Below are 13,566 nucleotides of genomic sequence, written 5' to 3'. Positions count from 1 at the left end.
TCATTAACCTTATCACTGCCTTATTTCGTTCTCCCATATTTCTTTCTATTTCAAGGTTGTACTGAAGACATTACTGAAGAATCGTTCAAAGTGCCACACTGCGACAATGATTCAGCTGACGGCTACCCCTGCAAGTGCACTTGTCGATGAGCCAGTGCATATCCGAGCTACAGGCCTGACTCCCTTTCAGATAGTGCTTCTGCAGGCCTCGCTAGAAGATGAAATGGGGAACTTGTTTCATTCCCAAGCCTACTATAGGGCCAATGAAGTTGGTGAGGTGGACCTGGAGCATGCTTCTTCACTTGGAGGTGATTATGTAGGAGTCCACCCCATGGGTCTCTTCTGGTCCCTGAAACCTGAAAAGATATTAACTAGACTGTTGAAAAGAGATGTGATGAATAGCCCCTTCCAGGTTCAACTAAAACTCTATAATTCAAATGTAATCTTAATCGACAATGCCTCCACTGCTCCAAATGTCAGCCTGACTTTGGAGAGGTGGTACGCAGCACCTGGTGTCACACGAATCCAAGTCCGAGAAGGCCGCCTTCGGGGAGTCCTCTTTCTCCCTCCAGGTGAGTAGAATTACCCTGGTTATTGTCATCCTTTTTTCTCTTTTGAATGCCTTATTCTTCTAGAAGTTTAACCTGGACATGGATAATACCTAGAGCAGTTCTTTCTTGCCTTAGAATCGTGATTCACTTTGGGTCAGAACAAGAATGTGGTGATACTCCATTCCAACTCAAGTTTCATCTCAACAATCCTGGAGCTTATCTAAGGATATGACATATAGCTTATAGAGTCCTTGCATTATGGGATTTCCATAGTTTTGGATTTATGTGAAATCTATCTGTATTGAAGCCTGGCTATCTGGAGACCTACATCCTGATATCATGAAACTGTGTCTCAGCTTATTTTGGGGGTTCTGTCATATCTGAGTCTCAATTTAGGCACAGATCATTGCACAATTGCCACAATAAACTGATGATATAACGGACTTAAATATTGCAAGAAATATAGAGGATGCAAAGAAAATTTATACTCTCTAGTTCCAGAAATATTTCATAGTTATAAAATATTCCAAAAATCAGCAGATAATACAACATACTCCCTAATGGCTATAAAACTTACCAGAACACTCATAGTTTCCCACAGTGATCTCCACATATCAATAAGTGATTCAAAACATCTATTGTTACATTTCTCGGAGTTTATTGTGAACGAAGCAAGGTTAATTTCCCAGAAGTAGCCCTTGGCAGGTCCAGGTTTCAGGTATTTCTGAGATCCCCTTCTTCTGATATGTGCTTTGGTCTGGGATACAGCCATCACATCATCAGGATGCATTGCCTGTCTCGGTTTTTTTTTTTTTTAAATAGTCACTTTCTAGAACTGAGATGGGTTGAGGAAACCTGAATTGTTAGAGGTGGTTTCTGACAGCATAGAGTTCTAGATGGTGTAGAAGGAATAAAAGCTTCCTTTTCTGAATTCACCATGACCCATGCACTTGTTTAGATAAATTTGAATTTTTTTACACCTAGTAATTAGCATATAAACCACTGTATTGTGTGTAGGGATCAGGAAGTAGGTGGCACAAACTTCTGTGCCTTATGATCCCAACTCAGTTAAAAACCTGAATACTAGTGCAGGCTCTCCATCTTGGGTGATGTGCTCATTCAGGGTGTACTGTCTGTGAACCCTTTCGGACTTTGCACATGCCGGGTCTCCTGCTTAAGGTGCTTGTTCTGTCAGGGTACAAAAGACGGGTTGAGTTGTGTGAGACAAAAAGAGGTTGAGTCAGATCTCTTGTATTGCCTGGTAAAGAAAGGGCATGTGTAGGACTGGGGATCAGCACAGTAAGCTGTCTCTGAGGAGGGAAAAATACTAATGTAGCAGATTAAAGCTCTGGGCATCGCCCCAGCAGGGCTACCATTTGAGTTAGATTATCTGTGACTCCGGAAGTTATGGGTTGGGCACTGTGGCAGAGACAACAGAAGGAGAGAGTACCCCTAGGATTTTGGTCCCAGCTCTGGGAGGGGACAGAAATCTGAAATACCTCCACAGAGTAACAGCTCCTAGCAGTGTACACAGTGCTCCTCCAGGTAGAGCCTCTCATGAAGGAATAGCACATCATGGTAAGAACTTCCTGTCCTATCAAGGGGTAGTTAAGTATATTTCCCAGGGGTAGGTTGAGAATATGTTCCATCGACCCACCGCTGCCATGGCTCAAACCACTACTTTGCTTAAAAGTGGCATGCCTATTTGCAGAGGAGCAGTGTATCGGCCAGCCCACTGTCTCTAGAAATGCGGCTGCTCCTAGGCCCTGTAGAGCGTGTGAATCCTCCAAATGTCCCCACCCCTATTCCTGTGATGGCCCCTGCAGCCTGCAGAGAGAGAACGGGGGAAATTCCCACTGATGCCTGGAAATGGAAACAAACCACAGCAGCCAGTGGGCTGAACGCAGAGCAGTTTGGCTGGTGAGCCCTGGCTGTTAACCCTTTGCATTGACCATTGGGCTGTTCTAAAGAGACTAACGCTATGGCTTGGACAATGTAAAGCTGAGGAGTGGATGATCATAAATAAGCCTTTGCGGGATCAGGTATGTAGAAAGACATTTGGGTTCGCCTACAAAAGCTGAGGCAGCTCTCACCATCTTCCATATCCCAGCGCATAAGGTGCTGACACTCCCTGGCAGTCAGGAAGCTGATGCCCTAGTCTGGCTATGAGCCCTAGCAAATGACGCTTCAGTAGATATAGTAGATTGGGTGCATAGAAGGAGCGGCCTCCGTAGCAACCAGGTGGGATCATGTATTGCCAAGGATGCTGGACTGACCTTGAAATGCACTGATTTGGTTAATGTAGTGACAACATGTCATGTGTATTCTAAACAACGCCCAAGGCAACTGCCAAAGGAGTCTAGGGCCTTTCACTAGAGTTCCTAACTGGTGAGGGACAGACAAATTGATTATATTGGCCCCCTCCCTCCAAGTGAGGATTCTAAATATGCCTTGGTTTGTGTGGACACTGTGCCTGACCTAACCCAAGCTTTCCCCTGTTGTCATGCAAACCAGGCTGCCACCATTAGGAGATTAGAGAAGCTGAGTAGCATATATAGATACCCTCATTGACTAGACAGTGAACAGAGGTCAAATTTCAAATATCATGATATACAAGATTGGGCAAAAGAACATCGAACGGAGATTCCATCTCCCCTATATCTTGCAAGCAGCAGGGTTAGTGGCGAGGAAAAATGGAAAAAGCAGTATATTACTAAATTACCAACAGGAAAAACCACCTTGACTGGGTGGACTAAAGTACTGTCCTAGTCTTTAATAGATTTGAATGATCAACCAGTAGGGCCTGCTGTCCTATATGCCAGACTGGGGACCCCTGCTGAGACACCCAGTACCATAAGGTATGGAAGTTGCAGGAAATAGTCATTGCCCTGACTCTCACCATGGATCAAAGTGCTGTGCTGCTGAGAACACCAAGCAATATCACACCTGGAGAGGCATTATCTACTCGAATTTGCAATAGGATGTCCCACCTGGATGGGTGAGTTACTTCACGCCCCTGGGTGAGGTGGAACTACTCAAACTCCACTGGGATTCCATTGTCCTGCCGCAAGCTGGACCTGTTGAAATGCACTATACCTGGAATGGAACATGCACCATTGAGAGAAGGGAGAATGTGGGGGCGGTCCCAGTCTGGCATATCCTGCCCCCAGTCCATCTCCTCATGCCTGACAGTACTGCCTCCCTCAGCCAACATGTATAGTATGCACAACCAGGTCAAGTTCCGAAAGCTGCCAACCTCCCTCTCCTCAAGGCCGAATGGGCACATTCTGTTTTCCACTGGGATGATCATTTGACCGCCATCTTTATCCCCTTCATTGGCCTGGGAGATGTTATAGCACACATAGAAGCCCTTACTAAACTCACCCAGCAAGCCTTAAATGATAGCCAACAAAGTATGTCCTTACTGAACACTGAAATGCCTCTAACGAGAAAAGCTGTCTTCCAAAATAGGATGGCCTTGGACAGTATCACTGCTTTGCAAGGAGGCACCTGTGCCATTATCCAAACAGAATATCTGATGAGTCTGCTAATGTATTATCTTTATTAAATCATATGAAGACACAAGTGAATGCCTTGAGTGATCTGACCCCCACCCTAGGGGACTTAATAAATCAGTGGTTTGCATGAAGGGGCCCTGGGTGGAAAAAATTGTTACTTGTTTTGGGGATCATTGTCTTAATCTGCGTTTTCTCTTGCATGTGCCTATACTGTTGCTGTGGTATCTGCCTCCAGTACAGCCAGATAGCTGCCAAACTAGCCACCTCCGTGCTAGTGAAACCCCTTGTTGACCACTCAGGGCACAGTGCAGGAGAGGGGGACATGTAAGATTGTAAGAGCTGGTTGTGAGTGGTGGAGTGTTGGAGGAGGTCATCAAGAGGACATGACTTCTGGTTGACCTGTGAGCCGGACCCTGGCAATTAGAGGCTCCTCACTCCCGTCTCTGTCCTTAGAATGTATGCTCTGCCTACCATTCCCATAGTAGGAGCTGTTCTAAGGACACAGCCTTAAGAGAGTAAGGTGTTGATGAGACCACCTGGATGGTAGATGTAACTGAACACAGTTAAGGCCACTATATAAACTTTTAAGATTCTGACGGGCAGATGCCGAGACCTACTCGTCTTGCAGCCTCCCAAGACAAGCCTTGTAAATAAGTCCCCTTTCTTATTAAACCTGCCACCTACCAATCTGGAGTGGTCTGCCTCTTTCTTCGGTCTCTCCTTGACCTGCGTGAGTATGGGGGCTAGTTTGTGAGCCAACAATAATCATTTTAATACCTTTTTCTTTGAAGCCTTATACTTTTGAAGCCTTTTTTTTTGAGCCATATACTTCTTTGAGAACCCGATTAAATCTGTTGATCCTCTCATCAGTAAAATGCACATATAAACATACATTTTTTGCATATAATTTCAGGACCTTCATTGATTTTCTGGAGCCTATTTGTGTACCTCTCTACAGGTTAAGAAGCCCTGGCCTAACTTCTATGGCTTTCTTTACTCCAAGACTATAGCAATGAATTACTATGAGTCTCCACTTCTCCTTGGCTGCAGAGATTAAACACACCAGTGAACGTGGTTCCCAATCAAACTTTTGGATACTGTGTTCCATTATATATTCAATCAGTTTTAATTCTGCCCCAGATACAAGGCTGAAAATTTGGGGATTCTATTGAAAATGTATACATTAATTCCAAAATTTGTGACGCATTTCTTCTCTGTGTTGTCATATTTTTCTTCTCTTTTCCTCACCTCCCCTTCGTACTCAATTCTGTTTTATTTTTACATTATTTATTTTTTTCAGGAGACGGCTGTTTCCCCGGAGTAATTGATTTGTTTGGTGGTTTTGGTGGACTTACTGAATTCCGGGCCAGTCTCCTGGCCAGTCATGGCTTTGCTGCCTTGGCCTTGGCTTACCGTGACTATGAAGACCTGCCTTCCAAACTAGAGAAAGTAGATTTGGAATATTTTGAGGAAGCTGCCAACTTTCTCCTGAGACATCCTAAGGTAATTTTTGCCCTTTCATTAGATTTCATTTCCTGTTTTTTAATAATCATAATATTCTGTGATTTCCCTTAACTTCCAAGTATGAGTCTCCCTCAGTGAATCTGAAAAGTCTATTACATATCTATATTATGCACATGATTTATTTTGCATCCAGTGTCTTTGGCTCAGAAAGACAAAATGCATAGAAAGTTAGCCTGTGTCCATCATGGAATCAAAAGGCATTGGCTTTGGATTCAGACAGAAACGAGTTGCATTTCTGGCTCCAGCTCATCAGGTTGTGAGAATTTGGGCAAGTTACTAAGACCCTCTAATGCTCAGTTTCTTCATCTATTAAATAATATTGTAGTGATACTACTTCGTAAAGTTATTGTGAGAATTAAAGGGGGTAGTACCAGCAAAGTGCTTACTAGAGTAACTGGCAATACTAAACGCTCAATAAACATGAGCAATTGTTGTTACTATCATCTTCTCTGATAATTATTAAATCACCACACTTAACCAGACAGATAATCTGTATTTCTTTGAAGAGTGGGTCTAAGTTTTTAGTTACTTGGGAGGCCTTAAACATAATGCTGTGGTATTCCAACTCACATACCCTTTTTAAATTTTAAAGTGTGCTTTGCTGCTATAATCGGATTGATGCGTGTTATTCCTCTTTAATCGCTAATATTTTTTTCTTAATAAGAATTGATCGAAGTAAAATTAAGTGTCTATACTACATCCTTTTTCATATAAATGTCACCAAAATATGGTCAGAATTGCAATAGTAAGATGAACAACAATTGCTGACAAGCTACTGGTGCATTGAATTTTTAAATTGCTATTTTTGATGCATATTATGGAATTGTCCTTGAATTATTAAATAGTTTTCCTCTTACCCTAAGAATTTCTCACATTTCTGTTAGCTGGATACAAGTGGTACATTCATTCATATTTTTCCAAATAGTAAGAACAAAACCCCAAACATTAGTTAATAAAATGCCTGTTTTCCTAAGAAAATATCGGGGATCAATTAAGGCTTTAGAAGAAACGTGGCTCTCTGAAACTATCCGCGCCTGAATCCGGTGCTCACGGAGAATCAAGGCTTTATTTTGTGCCATAAAAACTAATCGTGTTTAACTCCTTCTTCTCGCTTGCTCTCCCATACCCAACTGGTGATTGGGAACTGAACACTCATATACATAACATAAACATGTTGTTTTCTTTTTATGAGGGCATCCTCATTTCTTCCCCGCACCATTGCAATAGGCTCTGGCCTTTCTGCCTCCATTTTGCAAGTCAGAGTTGTAAGATCGGTCTTTCTAGAGCAGAGCCTTTTTACTCACTTGCTTAAGAGTCTCCCAATTTACTACAGGATAAAAGTCAGGCTTCCTAGCATGTAAGATAAAACTTTCCATGATCTAATCTCTGCATACTTCTTCAGCCTTATCTTATGCCTATCCTTAAAACCTGTCCTAATTCTCCTCTGTAGTTGGGAAAAGAGTCAAGGCCACTTAGCATGTCCTTCAAAGTTATTCACTATCAGTTTGCTGTTTTCTTTTCCAGCCTTTTTTTGCTACCTCTCATCTTATACTCTAAACTCAAATAACGAAGAACTATCTGTGGTTCCCTAAACGCATTGCTTCTGGGTTTTTGCACATGCTCCTCCTATGGTGAATTCATTAGGAATGTTTTGGCTATGTTTCCCAGAGAAATGGCTGATGGTGGCTTAAACGACATCAACATAAGGCATTTTATTCTCTCATGTAACAGATCTGGAGATAGATGGTTCCAGCTTTAGTTCAGAAACTTAGTGGAGTTTTCAGTGAAGGAGACTGGTTTGACATTTCTGAACTTCCGGGCCTTCTCCTGAGGGTCGCAAGACAGCTGTGGCAGTCTCAGGCATTAAGCCAATATGCCAGTGTCATAAGCAGGAAAGAATGGTCAGGAATCTAGGCTTTCTCCTCATGATTCTATGCCATTTTATGTGGGGGAAATCTAACACCCTAGGTTGAAGGTATTGGCCTTACAAGAGAGGCTGAAAAAGTATGTAGCAAAAGGGGATAGGTTCAGATCCACCAGAATTTATCCCTTGGGACTGGATACACTGCTATGCCCCACAAAATGAAGGTCACGTTAGCTTTGAAATTGTGGAGCATGGTTCCTGTATAGGCAGTTGACCATGTCTGCTTCACTCAGCATAGAATACCATTCCTTCTAGTTTGCTCTCATTTTTTAATGTAAAAAGTCAACTCATAGCCCATTTCCTGTGAGAATCTTTCTTTGATCTTGCCTTTATTCTCTGCCAATCTGGGTTTGCTGTCTGGCCTATTGCATTCTTATGTCATAGAATTTATAAGATCCTCTAATCGCCTGTTTTTTCCCTCCTTCTCTTCACCTGGCAGGGAGGTCCTTGATGATAAGAGATTATGCCTTTCCTCTCTGTCTCCCAGTGCTTGGGACAGGCTGGATGATCTAAAAATGCTTGTTTGATGATGGACAGTGACAGAAGAAGCTGAGCCAAGCCTCCTTTACGAAACCTTTCTCTTAAGGAGAAAGCTTTTGGAGAAACCAAAGGAAGTCTAGAATCCTCTGTTCAAGTTTCCATGCTCTATCCTATTAATCTCACCTTTTTCTCAATGTTTTCCTACAGAATGCCCTTTCTCCTGAACTTCTAGAGATCTCAGAATTGGTGCAACAAAGTTAACCAATCGATTGTACCCTGATTCATATTATTCACAATAGTTACATGCCTTTTTCTTATTTTCCCTACTACATTGGTGTTTCTTTTGGGCATTTTAAACTCAGCGCCTAACACAATGCTGAATCCATAGTACTCAGTGAGTAAAGCCTGACGTATTCTTGAAGGAGTATTTCCTTTGAACATACATTGTGTATTTCAGAACTCTAGACCTGGGTATGTGGGTGGGATTAGCACTTACTTTGTCCCCACTTGCCATTGAAGTTCTTTGGTTGTTTGAGATTGTAGAGTTTTGTCAAATAATGCATATAATCAACATCTCATTTCCACTATTTTCAGGTCCTTGGTCCAGGCATTGGGGTAGTCTCCATATGCAAAGGAGCAGAGATTGGACTCTCCATGGCTATTCACCTAAAACAAGTCACAGCCACGGTGCTTATTAATGGGCCCAACTTCATTCTTGAAATTCCACAGGTATATCGTGGTCAGATACATCAGCCCTTGCCCATCTCTCCACAATTACTATCCATCAGTGCCTTAGGGTTATCAGAGTTTCAGCACATTTTTGAGGCAACTAGAGCTAAGGCCAATCAGACATTTTTTCTCCCCATTGAAAAAGCCCAGGGACATTTCCTCTTCATTGTGGGAGAAGATGATAAGAATATCAACACTAAAGCATGTGCTAAGCAAGCCACAGAACAGCTGAGGAGAAATGGGAAGAAGAATTGGACCCTGTTATCTTATCCTGGGGCGGGCCACCTGATAGAGCCTCCCTATTCCCCGCTGTGCTGTGCCTCACAGATCTCCAGTCTTCACCTCTTGGTGCTCTGGGGAGGAGAGGTGATCCCACATGCAGCTGCACAGGAACATTCTTGGAAGGAGATCCAGAAGTTTCTCAGGAAGCACCTCATTCCAGTTGTGACCAGTCGACTCTGAGGAAAGTCAACATTCCTGGAAAATAGAAAAGCAATAGGGTGCTTTACCAGACCTTCACTTGATCTTCACGGAACAATGTCTTTGAGCTCTTATTGTAAAAAGAAGTTATAGCAAGAGAAAGCAGGAGGACTCAGAATGGTCATGTCTTGACTTTGGAAAGGGAAAAATGGTTTCCATTTAATCCGATATCATACACTGAGGGTTTGCATTTTTAGAAATAAACTTAGAGCTCTACTTTCCTGAAAATATTCCAGTCTACAATTATAGCAATTCTCTAGGGAAAAAAATGACCAAAAATGAACCACAGACTCCCGTGGTTTGTAAAACAGGCATGAATAGAACCAGGTGCTGATATTCTTTGATTTCTTAAAACTCAAATTAAATATGCTTAGATCTCTCATATTTGAAAATATGCTCATGGTTCATGGTTAGTTCATTGTTATTGGAAAACTAGAGCTGGGTAAAAAAATATTATTCTAAGGTAATATGGACGCTGATATGGTGATAACAACATTGAATCAGTCTGCAGTCAATAATTCAACAAATACTAATAAAATAAAGTAATTTTTGTGTCTAAGTGTACACCATTTTGAGAGAGGAGCAATCTGAAATTAAAGAATTGCAATTTGGGAAAGCAGCCATGATGGTGTGGATTGTATGCCTCTAGATTAGGGACTGGCAAACTCTTTCTGTAAAGTACCAGATAGTAAATGTTTTTGGCTTTGTGGGCCATAAGGTCTCTGTCACTATTATTCAGCTCTGCCATTTTAGCGCAAAAGCAGCCATAGATAGGATGTAATGAATAACTGTGGCTGAATAAATAAACTTTATTTAAGGACACTGAAATTTGCATTTAATATAATTTTTACGTGTGAAAAAATAGTAATTTTCTTTTTATTTTTTATTTATTCGTTGTTGTTGAGGAAGATTGGCCCTGAGCTAACATCTTTTGCCAATCTTCCTCTTTTTTTTTACTTTTTTCTCCCCAAAGCCCCAAAGTACATAGTTGTGTATCCTAGTTGTAGGTCCTTCTAGTCCTTTTATGTGGGGTGCCACCTGAGTATGGCTTGGTGAGCAATGAGTAGGTCCACAGCCAGGATCTGAACTGGTGAACCCTGGGCTGCCAAAGTGGAACGTGCAAACTTAACTGGCCCCTCTTTTCATTTTTTTCCAAGCATTTACAAATGTAAAAACCATTTTTAGCCCACGGGCAGCAAAAAAAACAGGCTGTAGGCTGGATTTGCCTTGCAAGACATAGTTTGATGATCTTGGGTGTAGAGCAACCCAAATTACCTTGTCCAAGTTCAAATTTGAGACATGTTCTCTAAGGGGCAAGTCACAGCCCAAATAGTCCTGAGCTACTGAATTGCGATGGATGGAAGTGGTAGGTGACTGCTGGATAATCAAGGTGAAGATGAACCAGTAGAAAAGTATTTTGAATCATTTTGTAGGTATGATGGGGAGGTGATGAGGAGTTAGATTAATAGAAGTAATATAAGGACACTTCAGTTGTATTTGCCTAAACTCTTTTTCTTTTACCTGCCTTCTGATATTCTTTGTTTAGAGTGAAATCATTCCACTCGGTGTGAGTGGAGCTGTTAGCCTCTCTTGTCTCTCACTTATAAGTTTTCACATTTCCCAGACCTGGCCAATCAGAATACCTCACTCCTTTGACTACAATAATCATGTAATTGCGATGGCTAATACCTCCTATGCTATATTCTATACAATAGTTATATATGTTATATGCTATATGCAATATGCTGTATAATAGTTATCATAATAGGTGTAATGGGTATAATTTTTCTTGTTTCGTGTTCTGGACTTTAGGAAGAATGCCTCTATCTATGAGGTGTGATGTTGGTGTTTAGCCTGATATATATCCCTCAATTTATATTTTATGGATCTTTCTTTTAAACCGAGAAGGTTTTGGATTTTTTTCAAGTGTTGTGTCAGCATCACTAGAAAGGGTTGTATGGTTTTTCTCTGTAGATCGATTTATATGATGAATTATTTTTCTAGTATTGAATCATCTTTATATTTATAGAATAAAACTCACTTGTTCATGATGTATTCTTAATTAACATTAATAAATAAGATTGAACGACTTTTGTGTGTGGGTTTTCTTTTTCTTTTTTTTGTCCAAGTATTATATCAGTGTTGTACTTGTTTCATAAAAAGAATTCAAAAGTTTTCCTTCTTTCCTATAGTAGCTTACTTAGGACAAAAACTATCTCCTCTTTAAAAGCTAGTAGCTCTATCCTGGGTATTCTATTGTTCCTGGTAATTTTTTTTTTAAAGATAACCTAGATTTTTATTGATGTTTAATATATTATATCTTGTCTATATTATAGTGGATACTTTCAATCCAAAACAGCTCTTTATATTTTTTAACATTTTATATATCAGAAAAATCAGAAATATTTAAAATTAAGTTAAACTATATGACAAAATCTAAAAAAACTACCCTCCAATTCTGGCACATTATGTTGCTAGAGTTAAAACAGAAATGAATTCCATACTACTTTTATTTAATTTTTAAAATTATATGAACAAAATTTTGTAGAGGTTCTGGCATATCTTTTTATTGTGGTAAAACAGACAAAACATAAAATTTACCATTTTAACTATTTTTAGGTGAATTTATGCTGAACAATATGGTGGCATTAAATACTATCACATTGTGCTACCATCACCACCATCCATCTCCAGAACTTTTTCATCTTCCCAAAGTGAAACTCCATATTCTTTAAACAATAACTCTCCATTTCCTCCTTACCCCAGTCCCTGACAACCACCTTTCTATTTTCTGTTTCTATGAATTTAATTACTCTAGGGACCTCATATAAGTGGAGTCATACAATATTTGTCCTTTTGTGCCTGGCTTATTTCACTTAGCATAGTGTCTTCAAGGTTCATCCACGTTGTAGCATGTGTCAGAATTTCCTTCCTAAGACTGAATAATATTCCACCGTATGTAGAAATACTTAGCATTTTGTTTATCCATTCATCCATCGATGGACATCTGGGTTGGCTATTGTGAATAATACTGCTATGAATACTGGTGTATAAATGTTTGTTTGAGTCCTTGTTTTCAATTCTTTTGGATGTGTACCTAGAAGTGGAGCTTCTGTGTAATTTTTTGAGGAACTATGATATTGTTTTCCACAGTGGCTACATCCCACCATCAATGCACAGTTGTTCCAACATCTCCACATGACAACACTTATTAGTTTCAGTTCTTTTGATAGTAACCATTGTGGCGGGGCGTACCTTAAGATTGATATGCTTACCTGAGCAACCTTAATTCATCCTTACAAATCAAATTTACAGCAGTCAGTATTCTCTATGCAAGACAACACAAATATGGCAAGTGAGGGGGCTTTATTCAGTGGAGGCAATCCCTGTAGAGGGCCGACTGACTGCTGAGCGCAGTACTCCCAGCGGCTGGATCACAAATCCTTTGTTCCAGAAGGAGGATCTGCATGCAGCATCACTGTGTCACCACAATGGCTTTCTGTGTTCTGCCTCTTATGGGTCCCCCTCTCTATTCTGGAAATTTCTCCCTCTGCCTCACATGGAGATTGACCTCCTCAAAGCCATTCCTCTCCCAGTGAGGCTGACTCTTTCTGGGAGTGACTATTTGGTTTGTTAGATTTAGCTGGCTTCTAGTTTCACTGCAAGTGTAGTGCTTTTTTTGTTATTGCTCCCCATTCTGTTTGTAACTCATTGATTTTCGGGAGAAGGAAAGATTTAGAACTAACTGCCACCATATTCCTATTGAAACTAAAGTTAAGAAAATTCTTATAATTATCTGATTTTTTTCAAATCTTTCGAATGAATCTTCACAATAGTCAGATTGTTTTCAGAAACTTCTGGTCAGTTCATAATCTGGTAGTTCAAGAGATGAGAAGAATCCGCTATATCATGATCAAGGGGTAAGTTCACAGTTCCAGTTTTGCAATTGCCATATTTGTGTTGTCTTGCGTGGAGAATACTGAGTGCTGTAAATTTGATTTGTAAGGATAAATTAAGGTTGCTCAAGTAAGCACATCAGTCTGCAGGATATACTAGCTTGTATGTCCGGTCCGAATCATGCATACCATCATGGAGATGATTCCTCACGTCTCTCAAGTCTCCCTTCAAATCTCACATTCTTAATGAAGGCTACTCTGACCTCCTAATTAATATTGCTTGAACGTCTTCCCATCCCTGCTACCTTCCTTCCTAGCTCTATTATCATCACCTTATACAATATCCTATAACTTACTCATTACGATCATTGTTTATTGTCTGTCTCCCATTACCAGAATGTAAGCACCATGAGGGCAGACGTTGTTGTTTTGTTTACTGCTGTATCCTCATTGCTTACTCTATA

The 13,566-nt window shown here is 40.5% G+C and overlaps 1 protein-coding gene across 1 annotated transcript in view; it reads left to right on the top strand.

Moving 5' to 3' along the window:
• The window catches only part of LOC131393166 (bile acid-CoA:amino acid N-acyltransferase-like), a 31,591-nt gene extending 20,295 nt beyond the window's left edge, over positions 1-11,296 (top strand). Inside the window, exons 2-4 of the mRNA XM_058523664.1 lie at positions 56-572; positions 5,370-5,572; positions 8,592-11,296. Of these exons, the coding sequence (XP_058379647.1) occupies positions 107-572; positions 5,370-5,572; positions 8,592-9,188 (1,266 nt within the window). The 5' untranslated portion in view covers positions 56-106 and the 3' untranslated portion in view covers positions 9,189-11,296. The remainder of the gene's footprint in view (positions 1-55; positions 573-5,369; positions 5,573-8,591) is intronic.
• Positions 11,297-13,566: the final 2,270 nt, after the last annotated feature.

Source organism: Diceros bicornis, chromosome 28 (assembly GCF_020826845.1).
Source record: "Diceros bicornis minor isolate mBicDic1 chromosome 28, mDicBic1.mat.cur, whole genome shotgun sequence".
Classification (NCBI taxonomy): Eukaryota; Metazoa; Chordata; class Mammalia; order Perissodactyla; family Rhinocerotidae; genus Diceros; species Diceros bicornis.
The sequence above is the reverse complement of the archived record's forward strand: the minus strand, read 5'-3'. Positions and strand labels throughout refer to the sequence as shown.